Source organism: Scleropages formosus, chromosome 1, assembly GCF_900964775.1.
Source record: "Scleropages formosus chromosome 1, fSclFor1.1, whole genome shotgun sequence".
NCBI lineage: Eukaryota > Metazoa > Chordata > Actinopteri > Osteoglossiformes > Osteoglossidae > Scleropages > Scleropages formosus.
The window spans coordinates 637,413-657,961 of NC_041806.1; the positions used below are offsets into that span (position 1 = coordinate 637,413).

The window sequence follows — 20,549 nt, forward strand, 5'->3', positions numbered from 1 at the left end:
CGGTTGGGATGAGGATCAGTACCTCAAGGTCTGAGTCCATAGTTCTCTCACGGAAAAGGGTGGCATGCCCCCTCCAGGTAAAGGGAGAGTTTTTGCCCCAGGTGGAGGAGTTCAAGTATCTTGGGGTCTTGTTCATGAGTGAGGGAAGAAGGGAGTGTGAGATCGGCCGCAGACTGGGAGCAGCGGCAGCAGCAGTAATGCGGTTGCTGTATCGGACTGTAGTGGTGAAGGGGGAGCTGAGCCATAAGGCGAAGCTCTCCATTTACTGGTCGATCTACGTCCCTACCCTCACCTATGGTCATCAACTTTGGGTGATGACTGAAACAATAAGATCGCAGATACCAGTGGCCAAAATTACTTTTCTCTGCAGGGTGTTGGGACTCACTTTCCGTAACAGAGTTCAGACATCCGGGAGGAACTCAGAGTAGAGCCGCTACTCCTCCACATTGAGAAGAGCCAGTTGAGGTGGTTTGGGCATCTGATAAGGATGCCCCCTGAGCGCCTCCCTTTGGAGGTATACCGGGCACGGCCAACTGGGACGAGGCTCCGAGGTCGGCCCAGGACCCACTGGAGGGATTATATCTCACAGTTGGCCTGGGAATGGCTGTGGATCCCCAGGCTGAGCTGGAGGAAGTTGCGGGGGACAGAGGCGGTTAGGCCTCTGTGCTCTCCCTGCTGCCACCGCGACCCTATTAGGACAAGTGGAATGGAAGATGGATGGATGGATGGATGGATAACTACATTTTCTTCAGATAATTACCTTCTTAAGTTTCTTGTTGCTGTGGAGTGAACAAACTGTTTGCCTTCCTGCTTTCAGGTGTTGTTTTGTAATGTAACATTTCTTAAATTGTTGTCTCTAGTGAATGTGACCTGTGTTCATCCTCGGAGCCAACAGGAGGCAGTGAAGAACTTCCGGAACAGAGTAGGACTATGGGGTCTCTTCCCTTCAACTCACTTCCACAGTGTTTACAGCCCTGTCTGCTGATCCCAAGTGTTTATGAGATCAGTCAACAACTGCATTTGTACAGCAGTTTATGGAGACGACCGGATTGTATCATCAGTCATTTTAAAGTAGTTTAAATATGAACGCGTCTCAAAGTTAATAGAGGCATTAAAATAAAAGGGCTTACAGGTTGTTTTTATTCATTACTGGTATAGATGAGCTTTTTGAGAAGTGACCAATAAATTAATTTTTTTAAGGCTCATCTGTATTGTTGACCTTTTTTGTAACTTTGGGGTTAGAAAGAAAACGAGTTGAAGGCCCAGTTGTGTTTGTAAGTTGAGGACCTCAGCTGCTCTGTATTAGTGCAGCCAATGTACCACACTGGCTGTGTTTTACCATGTTTCACAGTTTCACACAGTGATGAATCGTGTCTTGCAGCGCAAATGGCTAAAATGGTCAGGGTTTCGATGGAAATATCATCGGCTCACTTCTTGTGGGCGTGAAAGGATGCGAAGGTGAAGCTCTTGCCCTGGTACTCCCCGAAGAACTTGCTCTCCTCCAGGCGAATGTGGAACACCTCATTGGCCGAGCAGCGGCTGTACGTGCGCTGCCATTGGTCCACGGAGCTGGCCCCGCCCTCCCTGGGCACAGGGCGAGACAGAGCACAGGTTCAGACAAGAACGTGTTCTGTAAGAGTGGAGCCCAGGGCATCCCTGTGATATTGACATGAGTGATGGAATGGGGAAGTGTGTGTGTGTGTGTGTGTGTGTGTGTGTGTGTGTGAGCATTGAATCCCTGTGTCTCTGAGTTCCGTTCTCTGTCTCCTTGAGCTTTGACCTGCTGAGGGCCTGGAAAGCTCCCACCCGTTGCCGAAAGGCCTCTGGAGCTGCTGTCCTGGAATAAAAAAGGGCCAAATAAGTAGAGAAGAGTGTGTGTGTGTGTGTGTGTGTGTGTGTGTGTGTGTGTGTGTGTGTGTGTGTGTGTGTGTGTAGACTCACTGTCCCCTAGACGAGTGGATCAGCAGGGTGATGAGCGTTGAGGTGGCTGGACACACGCAGTTGAGGGCCAACATGGCGTACTTAAACTCTTCCTCACACACCACGTGATCTGTGGGTACAGCATGTCCATGGTCACTGTATCGAATACACACACACACACTACGAACCTTAGAGAACATCTCGAGTTCTACACCCTTTTACAATTTGATCCATTTTCATTAACTGCTTGTCCTGACCCAAGAACAAGGGTCCAAACCGAAAACCCTGTTAAGTTCCTAGTTTTGCCTGCGATGTGGTACATAGAGCTCCTTGCATCCCTCAGAGCTGCTGAATCCTTCCCACTCACACAACTCAAACGTATCGCCCCCACTCACCGGAGCAGGACAGGCCTTGTCGGAGGTGTAGAAAACGTGACTGGTAACTGGTTACTGGCTCTTGTGTGTTCATGGAGAACTGGAGGTTTTTACCAGAAAATCTACCACACGCTGTTTATAAAGCACTGACTGTTTCCCAGGAAGAAATACTGAATATGTTTTAGTATGTAAATAATTTCTGGCAGAAGCCTTTGTTCCCATAAACGGTGACACAGTGCGTCTCGCTGCAGGGAAACTCCTTAGCGCCTATCATGACTTAATTGAATCTCGCGGGGGGCTAATTTGCACGAGGCCTCGTTAGTGCCGTGTAAACAGGTGTGTTCTCAGCCGGGAGGTGGGGCTACGGGTGCAACAAGGCCAGGTGTGGGGACCAAGTGTGTGTGGTGACCAGGTGTGTGTTCACTGCTCTGTGAGCAGGAAGTCCATCCTACATTGCTGTCCAGTGGAGTCCGGTGTCCCCAGCGGGAGAAGGGCCGTGGAGCTCGGAGCTGCACACACACCACCTGAGGTCCAGCTTTGGGTCAGTGGAGCCTCCGTGTGCTGGAGGGAAAGTATCTCGCTCAAGGGTAACGACCCAAACCAAGCCTTTGTCTGCTGTTGTCCGCTGAACCGTTCAGCGTCACGATTCGTTAGGGACCGATCTCAAGTCTGTGCTTCATAATAACCATTCGGTGTCGACACGTGGACAATATTTAGAGCGCTGTTATTAATTTGCATATTTCGCACACTGTCCGTAGGTGTGCGGATCCCTGAAAATGCACCGTCAGCCGACCACTCACACAATGTCTTCTCATACGTGGACGCCCATGAATTCCCTTCAGTGTCAACATGTGGACCTGTGGTAATGGATTCTGCATCATTTATAAGGAAAAATACAGAATTCATATCTATACTGTGAATAATTTAGATGTACATATCAAGTGGATTGAGTCCTGCAGTGGTTTGCTGGAAAGGGTATGATTGCCTGCTGCCCTGAAGAAGAACTCATATCCATGGGAACCTCAGTAAGATCCTGTTCATACCGGCATCCTTGCACTGCGTCCTAGTTTCATGAAGAACCACGTTAATCATTTTCAGAGCCACAAACATTTCACCAGTTTATTTAGTCCTCACTGCATTGTCTTTGCTTGTTTATTCTCTAAAATTTCAGTTTGCTATGGAGAGAACGCAACACGCGCTTACGCTCCGAGCCACTAGATGGCAGTAGGAGGAATGTGTGACCGCCTCAGTTCAACTCCCTTCCACAGTGTTCACAGCCCCTTCCTGTCTGCTGTTCCTGAGCATCACTGATCAATAGCCAGGAGATGAGCACAGCACATGTTAAGGGGGCGAATCAGTCCGCACTACTACCTATGTGACAGTATTTACACTAATTTTTACCGTGTCAGTTTAGGGTAAATACCTTCATCAACAGTACCGCAGTGGGAGCAGGGATTTGAACCCAGGACCTTCAAATTGCAACATGCCCCCTGCTGCTCAATGAGACAAGTATGACTGTCTGTGACGGTGTTGACGGGACGCATAGATTTACAGCAAAGGACACAAATGTGTTTCCAAGGCAACGGATCAACATGTGCAAAACGAGAGCGCTGGGGATTCCGTTTTAGCACAAGTGGCAAACTGTCATTGTACAGGGTGTGTGTGTGTGTGTGTGTGTGTGTGTGTGTGTTATGACATGCGGTGAGAAGAATATTCAGCACTGCTGCTCTGCTCCTCAACATTTACATTTGTCTTATTTATCACCCAAATTCATAGCGCTGAGAAATCATTATGACAATAATAATAATAAAAATAACTGTGTTTTACTTCAATGCCTTTTATCACTAATCCAGTAGGATGTGAGTTCCACACAGATTCTGTCAGACGGTCGTCCACAAACACACATCCGCAAGACACATGTTTACGCACAGAAGCAAACACACACCATGCCCATACATACCGCTCTTTTGTTCACACACGCTAACCTGCGAACTTGACGTGGAACTTGCTCTCGGGTTTGAGAATCTGCACGTACAGGGGGCAGTTTGGGGCAAAGTCCTTCACAGCCCAGGCCCTCAGGATGGTCTGGTGGTCCTAAGAGGGACATGGGGAGAAGGACACCAACCATTGACCAGGGATGTTGATGGAGGGGGCAAAGTGTTTCACAGGTATTCAACTATAGCTGTTCATGGGTTTCACATCCACTAGTCTGCATGAGTGCTACATGTCTACAACCGTTGACCTTCACGAGCATTAAGATCTGCAACCACAGATCTTCTTCAGCATCACAGGGTCATGTTGGTCTTCAGGAGCATCACAGGTGCACGACCATTAGTCTTCGTAAGTGTTACAGGTCTAGAACCATTGGCCTTCATGACCATTAAGGTCTGCAGCTATTGACTTTCATGAGCATCACGGCTTCAGCCATTGACCTTTGTGAACGAAAGGCAGCAGACTGAGTGTCAGCGCAGTCTTGGGTTGTGCACATCGCCATTGGACTGTTGTGTTACTGCACTACGAAAAGGAGGCTCTGGTGTCACAACTGCTCTGTAGGATCTCACAGACTCCCTTATTTGTACCTTCATCTTCTATCATCTTCTGTGGCAATTTCACGCTGCTGTAATGAAGTTCAGTAGCTCGCAGTCAGACTCTTGACAGAGAGAAGTGCGCATACATTAAGGGCCAGGTCCTCCAGCTGGAGGTGTCTCAGGGGGTGTCGCGCCGCCGCCATGCTGCCCACGTTCCGGTTATTTTGAGACGAGGGGCCGAGGCTGCGGCTCCTGGGAGCCCGTCCAGAGAGCGGCCCTCCCACGTCCCCGCACGTCTGCCACGTCGGCGGGCGTCTGCGCGAGGCCTTCGCGGCCAAGCTGGCGCTAAACATGTGACGGGTGGCGCGGCCGACACAAAACAAATCAAACAGAACCGCAGCTGGCGGCCCCTCGCTCCCCTCTCGCTTGGCCCCCAGTGGCCCCAAAGCACGTTTAAACTACACATTAACGAATTATTAGCCCCGCCCACTGCAGCTGTGGGCCACAGTCTTCTACACAATGGCTAGTTGCCTGGCATTGGACGGCAGGAGAAAATGACGGACATAGAGAAGGAAGATAGTGGAGAGACCGACAGAGAGAGACAGAGGAACTGGAAATCAGAGAAAAAGCATTGAAGGTGGGGACAAAGGGAACGAGGGGCCAAGGATCAGGGACGAAGGGGATTGGGACACAGGACAAGAGGTGATGAGCAACGTACAGCGGCTATGCGGTCCACTTCGAAGCGGTTGCTGAGGATAAAGCAGGCCTCAGCATCGTCCATTCTGAGGACCCCATGGGAGGGACCGGAGGTGGAGCCATGGGGGGTCGCAGTCAAAGTGGAAGGAAGGTTAGTGCAGGACGATAATGGGGTGGGCAGGTTGCGAAGAGAAGGAGAAGGTCGTTAGTCTGGTTAGTGGGACTCGACCGGGTCCAAATTAGTAACAGTCGTCCACTGTGCTGGAACTAAACACAGGTATGAATGTTGAGGAATTGACTGCGGCGCAATCATCATGTAAACACTCACACGTCACACAGACATGATTTCATCGCTCTGGAACCTCTGAGCCCCACACTGACATCTCCCACTCTGGGGAATCTATTAGTACATCGCACATGAGCTGTAACACACTTCATGCTGGCATTGCACTGTCCCCCTGAAACCATGTACAGTACCAGGATATGTCCCATCTCCATAGGGGCCACTTGCTGGAGGCCATGCCTGAACCAGTGGTTTCCCTAGACCAGGTACTCACTTGGCCCTCATGAGGTCCTGGTCTTTTAGGGCGGAGCCCTGTAGGTAGATGACCCTTTGGGCCCACAGCGGGATCTGCAGGACACGACGTACCTGGACGTCCATCTCAGCTGGACAAAGAATGACCACATAATAGTCCTAGAGGAAAAGGGCAGATTGGACACCAGTGTGGTTCAGTGTGATACACATATGAAGGCCAACCTTTGGTTCCAGCACCAATCGCGGTAACATCATCAGCGCTGAGAGAATGAAGACGGCGTCAGGTGACACCGATCGATGGAGGATCGTGATTGGTCGATCGGCCCATGACTTGACCTCGAACCAGGACCCAGTGAACCGTCACGTGAGTTTGTGGGTTGTTTACAAGTCTTAGTTGGGGTCAACGGGTTCAACACAACAGAACCCCAAACAGGTCAGTAGTCAAGGGTAAAGGCTAACTAATCATGAGCGTCCAAAGACGTTCACTTAGTAAAAGGGTGTATAAAACACCCTGCTTTTCGCTTCCTCTGCACTGACTGGTACCTCAACAGGTAGCAAAAATGGCAAAATCGTACAATACGTGCAATATATCCCATATACACATGCGCCTTATCCTCTCTACGATACGATACAAGGAATTATAACCTTCAGACGCTCCAGCCCAGGGTGTGAAAAATAATTATGCCCCAGTCAATATCCGACTTCATGGGTGCTAATGACAAGATAAAGTGAGCAGGCATGTTAGCCCACTGTCGGTGGCAGAGGCCTCGCCAACTAGGGCCCACCTGCAGCCGGGGGTGGGCGTAGAACTCGTTGAGGAAGTCCATGAGCAGGTCGATCTTGAGACAGCTCACGCACAGCACCACGTGCTTCTCGGTCTGCGCCCGGTACCGGCTGTAGTTCCCACCGGACTTCTGCCGCTCCATCCACAGGAAGGCCAGCTGCTCAAACTGGGGGTGACAATGGTCACTGGCATGGGGGCAGCAGTGGGGAGCAACTCACCTGGGGCTGCTCTTCTGGGGATGTGTTTTATCAACTGACCACTTCCCGCCCGAGCCCTTGACCACACCCCTCCAAGCCATAGACCGCATCCCCAGTTTTGGCCCACACATGCTGGAGGTGGGCTGTGGGATCTCTACACTCTCATAGCTGAGCATTACAGTCTAGGTGTGACACTTTCGACTTAATTTGCCTTCGATTTCAATATATTTACATACGTATGTTCAGAGGTCAACAATAATGCAAACGCGTGTGCGAATCAAGGCCACGCCCCCCAGCGGCAGTCCACCTGCACGGGCAGCACGATGAGCGCCACACAGATCATGATGACCACGAGCAGCTGCGAGGGCCAGATGCGCGGCGTGACGTCACCGAAGCCCACCGTGGAGAAGGTGACCACACAGAAGTAGAGCGAGTCGAACAGGGTCAGGTTGTTGCCCGCCCGCTCCAGGTGCTGGATCCCACAGATGCTGAGGTGGGGGTGGAGCCGATAGAAACAGGAAGAGGAACGTCGGGTTGAGGAGAAAGACGGGAGCAGGATTAACACACACACAACACCGTAGTAGAGCTTTGTGTGTGTGTGTGTGTGTGTGTGTGTGTGTGTGTGTGTGTGTGTGTGTGTGTGTGAGAGAGCGTTAGCGGGGCGACAGCCACGACCCACCAGGTGAACATGAGACACACGAGGGTGCAGATGAGGATGAGCACCTGGTTGAACATGGCTGAGTGCGTGCGCTGGATGGCCCGGTGCAGGTCGTTCTGTCCGGGGTGGGGGGGAGAGAGAGAGAGAGAGAGAGAGAGGACTAATTAACAATCGCTGCATGTCCGCTAACATTTATTTTAATTTTGTGCCATATTACTGTTGTCTGTTTGCTGTTTATCGCTTTGGCAACGTGGCCCAGTGTCACGCCTGTAACACATCTTAAAAAGCAAAACTTGAATTGAACCGGGAGAGATGATGGGGAAGGAGTCCAGAAGATTAAATAGAAATTAATTCAATTTACATCAAAGTCAGCATTTCCAGGAGGGGGGGGGGGGGGGGGGGGGGGCAGATGGGGAAGGAGCCATTTGCCATAAAGAGCATATGGATACACACATATGTGTGTGTGTGTGTGTGTTTGTAGTGCACCAGGGACATGGTGTGGCTCCAGTGTTGCTCACAATCATGTTCTCCAGCGCATGCTTGGCCAACCAGCAGTTCAGAAAGACAGGGATGAACAGGTTCCTCAGGGAGGGTACAAACACCTGGGGGGGCAAAGAGGTGGGGGTCAGTGGCAGAAGGAGGTCAGGTGTCATGTTAACTAGGAGGTAATGTCACTGGTGTCACGTGTGTGTGTGTGTGTGTGTGTGTTTCTTCAAAGTACTCACAGTAATGACAAAGGGAACTGTGCTGATCATCTCCAGAACGAAGGGAACTCTCAGCACTTGCTCCCACACGTTGCCCTGAAAGCGATCCATAATCACATATGGGTTAGGGTTCAGGGGTCACGGGTCACTGGGGGGGGACAGTGTTGCTATGGAAACCGAGCCGCCGCAGCAGAACGGGTACGGGCTAACACAGGAGCCGCTAACGGCCTCTCGGCTGGCAGCGCACAGACGCTGCGAAAACGTTCCCTGTACACGTACCGCGTTTACCATGAGTGAAATGGAGGGCCTCGCGTGTTGAGCTGACCCGTGTCGTGAGGATGGGGAGGTCGCGAGGCAGGTTTTTAGCCCCCGCTTGACTCAGCCGGAAACCTCGGCCTCTCTGCGTACACATCGCGCAGCCCTGTCCAAATAGCCCGGCGGCTCAGTAAACAGTCGCAGCGAGGCGCCGTCGCCGGATCTGGGCGCGAGAAAAGCGATGGCTGCAACACGCGGGCGCACGGGCGCTCACTTCGGGTTTGCGTGACTACCCCTGCGGCGCTAAAGGTCTTGTTGATTCTTTGAAAGGGAACAGTCCTAGTGAGTGTGGACACACTGCGTTACTAGGATAGGAGAGGCGCTACAGGTGAAGTCACCAGGGTAACAAACGTTACGCACACGAGGTTGCAGTGCAACAATGTTAACACGCTACAAGGTTAGTGCACTCGGTGTTACAGGGTAGCAGAGCTCCTGCAGGTTCTGGTACTTTTTAACCAGGCTACTGTAGCGACGGGTACATTTCCGAAATGTGTCTTTTACACGTGTTACGTGTGTTTTTTCATACAGCATCGTTTGCATTTGTACATGTTTATTGCGAAAGGAGCGAAACCAGAGCCTGGATAGAGGCCACGGGTTGTTTCTTCAGACCAGTTCGGGGTCTCTCACCTTATAACTGAGGTACACCAGTAACATGGTTTCTGAGAAGCTGATGAACGCCACCAGCACCTGAGGAAAGAAACGCAATGTGAGTTTCACCGAAGGAGAGCGAAAACAGAGCGGAGCGGTCAAATCAGGGCAGAATGAGTGATGAGACATGGTGCCCCATCGCGATTTTTATCAGCAATACGTGAAAATGCACAAAATAAAACAAGACGCCGATGAATAAATCGTTACAAAAAGGTGTCCGTGGTCGCCGGGGTGACGTTATTCTGCGACGATACAGCTTACTGCGTGGTGGACCGCGACTTTGCTGCTGTTCGTAGAGAAATTCCATCTGAATTATGATGGCGAGGACAGGCCGAAATGGAAAGCTAAGCACTCATACACGCAACCCTAACCTCTGGAAGGGAAGAGGCAAGTTTCGAGCGTCGGTAAAGGAACGCAGAAACCAGTGGAGACAAAAGCAGAGCAGTCAAGTGAGGCTGAAATGAGAAATGGTGGCAATACACACAACAGCAGGGTGCAAGGAGACAGTGGGACTAAATGGTTCCCAGTTGGAGGGAAAAGAACATCGCAAAGAAAGTGGACCTCAGATACGAACTGAATCTCGGTGCGCTATGTAGCGCTGAACATACAGTACGTGTACGTACTTTTGTCCTCGTAGCTACAGCAGCTACTAATTCCGCTCACCAGCTACCGAAATGGTGAGGAAATTCTAAATTCAAGGCTTGCGGCTCGGTACGGCGACGTTACGACGACTCGGATACGTTGTCTGAGTGCAGCTGAGCCCAACAACTTATTAAAATATGTTGCCGGCGAAGGAGACCGGCTAAGACGTTGCTAGCTACCGCGGTTAGCCACTTGAGAACAATCGTTTCAAGAGTACAACGGGTGTTTCAGGAGTCGGTAAATGATGCTCATTAGTGAGAGCCGCTGCTAAAAGCTCCTCGCTAATTCGACTCTGTGCACTGGCCCTTTTTGACACGTCTGCGCAAGTTTCCGTCGCTTTGTACTTTTCGCCGAAGGGCCCGCCCCAGCCGGGAGCCTTCCTTCTGAATTCGGAGGGAAACGTGACCCAGCCCTGCCGTACCTTTGCGCAAGCAAACGCTTTGGGTCGCTAATGAAGTTTTGACTGCGGAAAACCGACAGTGACGGCACTTGCAGGTTTTCCTTCTTATCGCTAAGAACGATGGCGCCCTGTCGCGAGCGCAGATAAATCAATCCCGCTCGAGGCGTCGGTTCCTGGACGCAAACATCATTCGGCAACCGCGGAATCGTCTTCGGCGACCGGAGGAGATGCGCTCTTCAATTACATTATTTTTGGCAGCAAAACAAGCTGAAAAACTGGCGACAATTAGAGATGGTGACAATGAGGGGAAACCTTATTTTACAGAATGTGGGCAGATCCTGCAGCGGTCCAGGGTGGCTACCGCTGCCGTCTCACTGCTCTGCTATTTCCACGCATGCTGTGCTGAAATATAAACAATTATCGTCAACCTATTTAGAGCTCAGTGAAAGCAAATCAGGCCCCCTGCAGCAAAGGCTGAGTGTCGCCGGAGAGCGAGAACACACCGGTGCAAAACGGCCTCGAAGACTGAGGAAATAGGGGCCGAGAGCGATGTCCGCGAGCTGCTTCGTACGGACGCACGATGAATTCTCAGCCGGTAGAGCAGTGTGTGTGTGTTTCTGCGCGTGTGAGTAGGTGAAAGACGTACTTGTAGGACCCACAGAGGAAGAGGTCTGTCCACCCAGATGATGAGGGACCTGCGGCGTCAGAGAGACATTGTGATTAGGTGCAGAAAAGACGGAAAACACGTTAACCCTAAAGGGTAATCACGCTCACGCACCAAGACACACTCTAAACACAGATATACACCCTCCACAACCATCCTCCAGCAGTTCTCCAAGAGACACGAGGATGATTCCGGCCTCCCAGTAAAACATACAAATAAACCATAACAAAATAAGTACAGTAAGACCCCATCCCCACACAACTAGCGCCAAAAAACCATTTCAAAATTCACGTTTTTTAACCACTAACAGCACAATAAAAATGGACACAGCCACCGAATTACAACGCAAAAGCCGAACACTCCACTTGAGCTGCTGAAATGTGGCGTGAATTAAATGGAAAAGAAACCCTCTAAATATAATGTCATAATTGCAACATCTGATCTGTACGGCAACAATGAAAAGATAGCGGCTGAGATTCGCGCAAAGTGGGTGGATGTTGAATGTCAACAACTGACTGTAACTATCGCAGCATCATCTGGCATCTAATGCTATCATGACCTCGGAGAAATAAGCAGTAACTGCAGTGGCCCAGCTGGAACCTTGGAGAATTTAACTAAACAAACTGACTTATCTGTTCAGAACTAATGAGTCACCTGCTAAATGAGTAGCGGCGACAGGACTGACAATATTCCAGCTCCCCAACGTTTGCGCTCAGCAGGATTTTTACGGACGAATATCGGGAGGGGCAAATGACCAAACTGGAAACATGAACACAACATTCTTCACTGGCAGTCTAGGAAACGGGCAAAACTGGGTTCCCAACCGCAGCGGGAAGGCTTTGACCGCCGCTAAAAATTATGAAAATATCATATCATGAAACCCTTCAATCTGCTGCCTCGTTACTGTTACTGTTACTGTAGCAATATTGTGAGTTTTACCTTCCACTTCCACCCTGCCATAGAGCTCTAAAACCCTTCTGCGTTGCCCTTGGCCAGATGCTCAGTGTAACGATGATAGGCTTACCAGTCAAACTGGTTTCTGGGGTGGGCAGAGGAGTTCTGCTTGGGACAGCTCCAGCTACCCAGGAGGAGACAAAGAGAGGCTTTTCAGGGTGACTCGGATCCATGGAACGGCTACATTTTCTCCTTTGCAATACGGGCTACTACTGCATTTATAACACAAATTAATATTTTATGCAAGCATGCAGTCTTTGAAACGAGAGAGCGAGAAGTGAAGAGGGTCCTAAAGCCATGCCTTGAGGTGGGCCCCACACCCCAGGCCTTGCTCACCATCCCCCCCTGCCTTCCCGCGGGTCGTCCAGCAGCACTCGCACCATGTAGAGGAGGCAGCTCAGAACCTTCAGGGAGAAGTTGAACAGTCTAACCCTGAGACCTGCGGGGACAATGGACTTCACACTGAGGGACATGGACAAGCATTTGGAAGAAGGGCAACCGTCCATAAAACCAGCGTGATTCCACAAAATGACAGCATGTAGTGGAGGGGTTGGCCTCACCGGGAGACCTCCGCAGTGTGAAAAACATCGAAGGACCCGCAGCACATACCTCCACAAAGGGCATTTGCGTACAAATCGGAAGGCGATCTGAACGATGGGAGATCCCTCATGCGTGAACAACCACTCACGATGATGACAGGTCAGCGAATACGATTACAGGCAAAGGGACCCACCCTAACACCACAACCCACACAAGAGCAACCGTACTCCAGGTGTGCAAGCATCCGCAAGACTGTAGACATACTGAAAAGGACAACATCCGACAGAGACAAAATACTTTCGAAGTGGGAAATAATGCACAAAGAGAGGGGAAAATCTACAAAGGGCTGGAAACCATCTGAAGAACACTCCTCACACACAAGAGGAGGACAAACACACAAAGAAAGGTATAATCCACAAAACGGGCTGGTGATCAAGCAAAGAAAAAACTCTGTTTCCTCAGTCATACATGGAGGAAATCCATATATGCCCAGAACCCTTTGCTGCACACTTTTCCATACTTGATCGGTGTATCTGGGACGTTTCTCCGAGACGACGTACAATGCGCACTAAGTTTGCGCATTAAGCTACTTACACTGATTTACTCATTTATACAGCAGGGTTATTTTTTGTTCACTAAGTCACTCGATCAAAGGTATTTCTACAGGAATGGGATCTGGACCTCAGACATTCTGATCACAAGGCTACAGTGTGAACCACAAAACCACCTGCTCCTTGCTTACGTGTATTCATGTGGTTATTTACAATGATTTACTCTGCATCATCTTTCCTTCAGTGTTACTTAAAGCACTTGACAGGACACACTGCACCTACAATAGCAACACACTGATGTCCATCTGTCCATCACACCTCCTCCTCTATATTCACACCAATCCCCCAAATATAGGGTTTAATGTACTCACTGTCATCCCTCCATGCTCCCATGCCCCCCCCCCCCCCCCTCCCCACACACACACACACACACACACATTGCACCCAGACTTACTGGATCTTTGGTTTTTGATGAAGAACAGCTTCAGGCGTTCCTTGAAGGTGTTTTCATTCACGTAGAACTCCACCTGCACCCTGCTCATTAGGGAGAGCGGGAGAAAAAGCATTTTTAGGGGTGAAAAAGGGGTATGAGACAGTAAAGTACAGGGTGACCAAGGAGTGAGAAGGTGGAGACACGGGGTGTAATAAGGGAACGCAGCAGAACTGCAGGGGAGCGTGGAAACCCAAACAGCATCAGCAACAAATTGAAAAGTAAACAAGAGAGGAAACACTAACGGGGCAGTTAAATATTATTTCAGGAGAGCTGTACTGGACACATTGGAGCAGTTGCACCAAGGCTCATTATTTGCCCTGCTTGGGCCTCCACCATCATTTACACAGAGCGCTTGTACGGCTTAAATATAGTCATCAGAAGCATCCAGCATATCCTCCTGCGGAGACCAGCAGACAGGAGGCTGTAGGACTTAGCACTGTGCCACACACACACACACACACACACACACACACTTGTTCAGCCTGTTGGGTGATGAATGCTCCCCCAGCAGAAGACCTGAAGGAGATGTTTTATCTGCACGGTTCCTGTTGAGCTGCAAAAGACTAGATGTGTGTGTGTGTGTGTGTGTGTGTGTTTGTGGGTATGGGGTGGGGGTGCAACATCCAGAGAAGCGTAATGAAAGAGGATTAACGGCATACAAAAAAGGCACAAACAGTAAAAACACGTCTCCCTGGTCGCTTTGGAAACAGATGAGAGTGAAAGTCAGGGGTTCGCTGTTTTCCCAGGCTGGGGGGGGCTCCACGCTCCCTGGCTGCCCCCTTCGCCCTGTGATGCCCCCCTGCCGCGACTCCGAGCCCCTTTCCCAGAATCCCGCCTCTGTGTCCCTCGTTGCCATGGCAACTGAGCAGCGATTGTGCCTTGAAAGAGCACGATTACGGAGAGAATTGAGGAAAGAAGCGCAGAGAGAAGCGCAGAGCAATAAGCTCACGGCACTAAGCATTAAACAAGGAACATTACGGCCACCGCAAATGTTTTAGTGCTCATTGTGCTTCAACGTGGAAGGTGTACAGAAATGTTGAGGGCTTTCATGGGGTTTCACGGCTCGTGTCGAGCGATTATGGTCACGTGGCCACGAGGAGCCCCAGGGTTCCCCGCACGTAGGAAGGTGTAGAGAGAGCGCGAATTACGTCGCATTAATTCGAGAAACGCTAAACTGTCATGATGAGTCGACACTTTCCGGACGAGCCGGAAGCGCTCGGATTTGAATCGGCGACTGATGAGTCGCTCTCGAGGGGAACACTTGAGGGCCTCATGCGAGCAGGGACTCTTTTCAAAGATCACGTCTGTCTCCGTGTGGAAACGAATGAGATCTGGATCTGAGGGGACGAGAACAATGAGAAACACGAGGAAGAAAAGAGGAATTTCTTTACGGGCCTCGGAGACGACTTGCAGGGACGATAAGAGCGCTCGTTGTTTATGTGTGGGCAGCTTTGAAGACACGCGAGCCTCTGAGGACATACATATACGGTCGATGTCTGGCACCGTCGTTCTCCTTCTGCTCGTAGTAATTTTTTGCCGAAGACGAGTAGCAACAAGCAGCTGATAAAAAGGAGCGCGTGTTTCTTCTTTGAGGATATTGAGATATAGGAGAGACACAAGGTGCTTTTCTGCTGATTTCAAATGAAGTCGTATAAATGTCAATTTTTTTTACTTTATTTAAGTCAAACATTCGGCGGGGGGGGGGGGGCGGATTCAAAGTCCGGTCCTATTGTTTTGAAGTGATATTCTAACCACTACACCCACTGCTGGCCCACATTACGCAGATTAGCTGACAGCCCAGTGCATAGACATGACTTGGAAACAGGAGTTTTCGGTGTCCGGGACGAGTCGACGACGCACATTGATTTCCCTCGATATGGTCTTCTGTATCGGTGAGAAAGGAGTATTATTAAAGAGTATTAATAATGAATAAACATAACTGCGTCAGTACATATGAGGTAAAATCACGGTGCTGGAAACAGCAGTATTTAAAGCAGTGTACAGAGGAGTACAAGGCACACAGAGGAAGCGAACAAGCCGTTCGGACCGTAAACCGTTCCAAGACGGTCGCAGCCTGTCGGGGGGGCGCCCCATGCGCTGACCAGCCCACCTCAGTGACGGGCTCTGAGGGAGGGGTTGGCCTCGATCCCTCGTCCTGCCGCGGGAGGTGGCGCGAAGACGACTCCTAATTACAGGCGATTAGCGAGCCAAGGGGCCTAATTAACAAAGTGCGGTTAACGCTCTGTGACCTGCACATGGAGACAAGTCATTGTGAGTAGGGCCCCGGGAGAGTGTACGTCAGGAGCATTCTGGGAGTTGTCTTAGTCTTCACTCTGCGTGTGTGTGCGTGCGCGTGTGCGTCGTCGCCACATCTGGGTCAGGCACCACGTGCGTGCTCCGTTATCCCATTTCAAAATATCATTTCAATAAGGAAGATTTTAATGACGGCAAGCTGTACACATATTTCGGGAAGTCATTAAAACGTATTTGCTAGTTATTCAGACATTCCGGCATCGAAGAGTGCATTAAACCTGGACGAGCTGCTCGTGTCTCCAACTGGATCACGTAACGGGACGGCGGTGCGGCCGTGGACACGACACATTTCACACACACTCAAAGAGTTGGCGTCACCTTGCGCCGCCTGGGAACCGCGGCTCTCGGCACTGAGCTGGACCCCAAAATAGTGTTTCGTTTAGGAAGCTCTTTATGAGCCTTTTCATTTCAGCAGCCATGAATTTCTGTGTTGATGCAACTGCCTGCGTCACTCACGGTACTATTGTGAAGCCGTTTTCGTCCTCATATCTGTCATCATAGTCCGAAGAAAAATATATATGTTAATAAAGTATAGAAATAGTAAAAGTGGGACAATAATAATTTCAAATCTAGACACACTTTACTATAGGAAATGCAGACAGCAGTAAAAAAAACCATGCAGCAAAGTATTTTCTCCGCCCCTCCATGTCTGTGTGGACCTGTGTTAAGTAATTTGTGTGTATATTGTTTCCCTTAATTGTTCTTGCGTGTATCTGTCTCTCACCATGCGTTGCTCAGCCTGTGTGTGTGTGTCTGTGTGTTGACGTGATTCCGAGCTCCATGTTGCGTGCGTATCTCTCGCAGCGCTGACTTGTCTGACATTGTGTGTCTGCATCTGTGAATGTGCCTTTCTCCTGTTTTCCACAACCATGAAATAAGGTCAGAGCCCAACTGGAGCACGGCACACTCGCTGTTCGGTTCAAACAGAGACCCGAAAACGATTTTTCTTGAACGGCACCACTGTATCCACATCCGAGGAAAACTGATTTAATCCCGGCCGCTGCTGCGCTTCCCCTCTGCTCCGCCTGCCTTTCGAAACCCAAGTGTGGATTCTGTGGAAGAGTGGTGTGAGTGAGGGAACTGATGAGGAAACGCACGAGGAGGAGCTCTAGAAGGAGTGCGGAAACAGGAGCGCCTCGGTCTCTGTTACAAATCGCAGGTTGGGCTCGATCAACACGCACCCGTTTTCGGAGCCCACGTTCGGCTCCAGACGGTGGAACCTACGGATGAAACCTCTAGCTGTACAATGTGACCAGTGGATATCAGAAGTTTTCACGCCTTATTGAAATCTCAGGTTTGGTCATCTGAAGGCTGAAGTCGAGACAAATCATGTCAGACCTTTTTTGTACATTTAGTAAATTGTAATGCCACAAATCATTGTGTTTAAGTTTAAAAAAAAAACCTCATATCAATAATTACTCGGAGCAATAATTAAAAAAAACTCTCAATGCCTTGGTTGCATAAGTATTCACCCCCTTTATAATGGGGGGTGTAACCAGGCTCAGATTTAACGACCCAGGTCTGCTGACGGGAGCTGCGAGACAGACAGCTCTCAGGGACCCTCCCCTTCGCGTACGTCAATAATGAGGGCCAGATGCACCTACTCAAGGGCAAGAAGGAGGGCTGTCAAGGCAGGTGGCCTGAGCAGTTGGGATGGATTGAGTTTTGGAAACAGTTTTGTGCCAGAGCTTCTAGAGCGTGGTTCTAACTGGTTCTTGTTGTGCTTTTGCCCAAAAGAAGGCTGCTTTGGTAGTTTTGGGTTTGTTTTTGCTGAAAATCCTGCTGTTCTTTGCCATGGTCCATCCATGTAGCTGCCTCCACCCAGCAACTGGTCACAGTTCCAGTTGTGTACTATGGTAATTTGCCTTTACCTGAAGCTTCCTGGGTTACACAGAGCAGAGATGACCGTGGTCCACAAGGAGCTGCAAACACTGGAATCCACAAACATGGCTGTTAATAGACACGAACCCGGTCAGAGTCTGAGTAATACCCCCCCCAGTGCTTCTTCGTTTCCCTTACATGGTGTTACCTCGCTGGGCCAGAAACGCAGTTCCAAGAGTACCATGGGCATCCATCTCACACACATTTCTTACCGACCTGCTTGTACACGACACACTGATGTCGACTGCCAACTCAACAACATGTTTAATGAGTCTGACAGATAAAGGTGCTGGGGGGGAAGGGGTGGCTGCAGCCACTGCTGTTACTTTTACATCACAACTGGCTCCTCATATGGGATGTGCTGCTGCGGGACTTGGTGCTGACTGTCTGTGGTCTCCCTCATGGATACTTCAGCACACTGCCTCACACCTTGGGTTTCCATGGTGCGGTCCACACTCTTACTCTGTAATGCACGTGGGCATTCGCACCTTCCCTGCACCCAAAATATCAGCTGTAACATGAGACCCGTCTACCTTCTCCTGTCTTCTCCCTTCCCGTCTTGTACTACTGCCTTTGAGCTCATGGACCAGCTAAGCTGGAGGTCTGGCCTACAAGCAGAATCCGAGACAGGATTCAACACTTTAGTGCAGTGTATGGTTCTGTGGTTCTTTGGAAACGTTGATGACTCTTCAGTTTTGTTCCCTTGCAGCTGAAAAGCCAGCGGGTCAAAAGTGCTGCTGTACCCCTGAGCGACATGCTTGGTCACAGTTAAATGAGCCAGTGTATATGTGGACAAGCAGGGAAAGGTGTCAATATGTGAAATATGGATAACGTAAGCTCTGGATGAAATGAGTTAACTAGTGTTATTTAACATTGTGCCACAAAGTACCGTACAAGTACCTCACAGCCAATTTGGGACGAGCTGAAAAATGTGATGATCCCTTGTAAAGCACACTTGTGTGTAAAGGACGCTTTGAATCTGCCGCTCAAAGAGTGCTCATGGTGCGAAGAGCGACGCTGGAAGGGCGGCTCGTCGAGTGGTTTTCCTGACCCCACTAGGCATGTCACCATGTGTCAATTTCGAATTGCCGTCACCTGCGCGGTGAAAATTTCACACGGCAACAAGTTGTTGGGCTGTACTTGGGTGAAGAAATGCTGGGAGATTCCCTGGTATCATTATCTGACTCACCGTTGACAGAGCTGGAAGATGACAGCTATGCATAGAAAGTCTTAGTCTACAGCTGCCTCCATCCATCCATCCATCCATCACTGACTGCCTGTCTTGTCTAGTGCAGGGTTGCTGTGGCGTAGAGCCTATCCCAGAAACATACAGCGTAAGGCAGGGTACATCCTGAATGGTAGAGCTACTGGCACAAGCTCACACACACTCATTCACTGATACACATACTCATGAACAACGGGCAATTCAGCACGAACAATTTTCATTCAAAACAAAGTTTTTGGTCTGTGGGGGGAAACCAGAGGAAAGTCACATGAACTCAGGGAACTCAGAGAAACTCCACACAGACTCAGTCAAACTGGAACACACATTCGAACCCACCACCCAGGAGCTGTTAGGCAGTAGTGCGACAATGACCGAAGACACAACCCAGTAAGAGTCTATAGGGCAGAAAGCAATGGGATACAATGGATGGAGGACACATGCCGACTTAGGACGGAACGCTTGGTTGGCACTGCAGGGCGGACAGCTGGGTGCTCAAATGGTTCAACACAAAATCTGCCTTCCAGTCGATCAAATATCTTTAATAACAGAGTGGATAATAATAATAGACAACAATTCTGTTGCTGTGTCACAAAAAATCTGTTTAAACCACTTGCCAGAAGAGCAAACATTGACGCTCGCCTTTTCTTGCCTTCCTCCTTCGCTAAAGCTCAACTTTATGGCCTCACACAATAGATGAGATAATTCACACATGAAAGGCAGCCAGAGCTTCCAGAGCTTTTCTCAGAGCAGAGCAGTTGTTGCCATTTTTTACTTCCCATCTTTCCTCCGTGAAAACAAGGTCACGGCGGGAAAAAACAAGCAAACCGCAGCCAGCGCCGGCTTCAAGGTGAGTCTTTGGCGTAGCTGGCGAACATTCCCTGGACGAGGGAGTCACAGCAAACCGGGACGTTCGTGGGCAATTACAATAAAAATCGTGCACCGGAAAAACAGATAAATACATAATCAGTTGATTTGCTGCCAAAGGCAAGTCATTTGCATATTTATTTGTTTTCTTTTCAAAATGCCTCTAAGTCTGCATCTCTCGCTCTCTCTGTCCCTATAATTATTTCTGCTAGGAGTGTAGCAGGTGGGGGTGGCAGCAATGGGGAGGAGCCTAAACTTCGGTTCCGAAGCTTCGTCTTGATTCACTCAGGTTTATCCTGTTGCTACGGCATTCACTGTAGCTTCCTGTGGCCCCCAGGACCACGTTTTATAAGTTTATCGTGCGCAGTAACCTTTTAGGACCTCGGAAGAGTTGTGCACCTCTTCTTGTGCCCCTTCAGGACCATAAGAGACCAACCCTGTAGAAACGGAACAATGGCAGCATAACTCTGCGGTAACAAGGCTACTGTCCAGGACAAAGGTCCATTAGTCCAGCCTTCCCATTGACCCCTTAGGACCAACCTACAGTTGTCCTGCTAACACTGTGGAGCTTAAGGGCCAGAGAAAACCAGTGAGCTCCAGAGGTTCTTATTTAAACCAGGAAGTCCTTAAAGACCAGTGAACATGGTTAGCATTCAACAGATC

The 20,549-nt window shown here is 49.8% G+C and overlaps 1 protein-coding gene across 1 annotated transcript in view; it reads right to left on the reverse strand.

Moving 5' to 3' along the window:
• The window catches only part of LOC108919695 (potassium channel subfamily T member 2-like), a 41,549-nt gene that overhangs the window by 8,633 nt on the left and 12,367 nt on the right, over positions 1-20,549 (reverse strand). Inside the window, 14 exon segments of the mRNA XM_029251976.1 lie at positions 1,432-1,584; positions 1,942-2,050; positions 4,280-4,388; positions 5,541-5,604; positions 6,076-6,212; positions 6,839-7,003; positions 7,342-7,522; positions 7,714-7,808; positions 8,211-8,294; positions 8,418-8,492; positions 9,339-9,398; positions 11,048-11,096; positions 12,356-12,458; positions 13,565-13,644. Coding sequence (XP_029107809.1) covers positions 1,432-1,584; positions 1,942-2,050; positions 4,280-4,388; positions 5,541-5,604; positions 6,076-6,212; positions 6,839-7,003; positions 7,342-7,522; positions 7,714-7,808; positions 8,211-8,294; positions 8,418-8,492; positions 9,339-9,398; positions 11,048-11,096; positions 12,356-12,458; positions 13,565-13,644 — 1,464 coding nt within the window.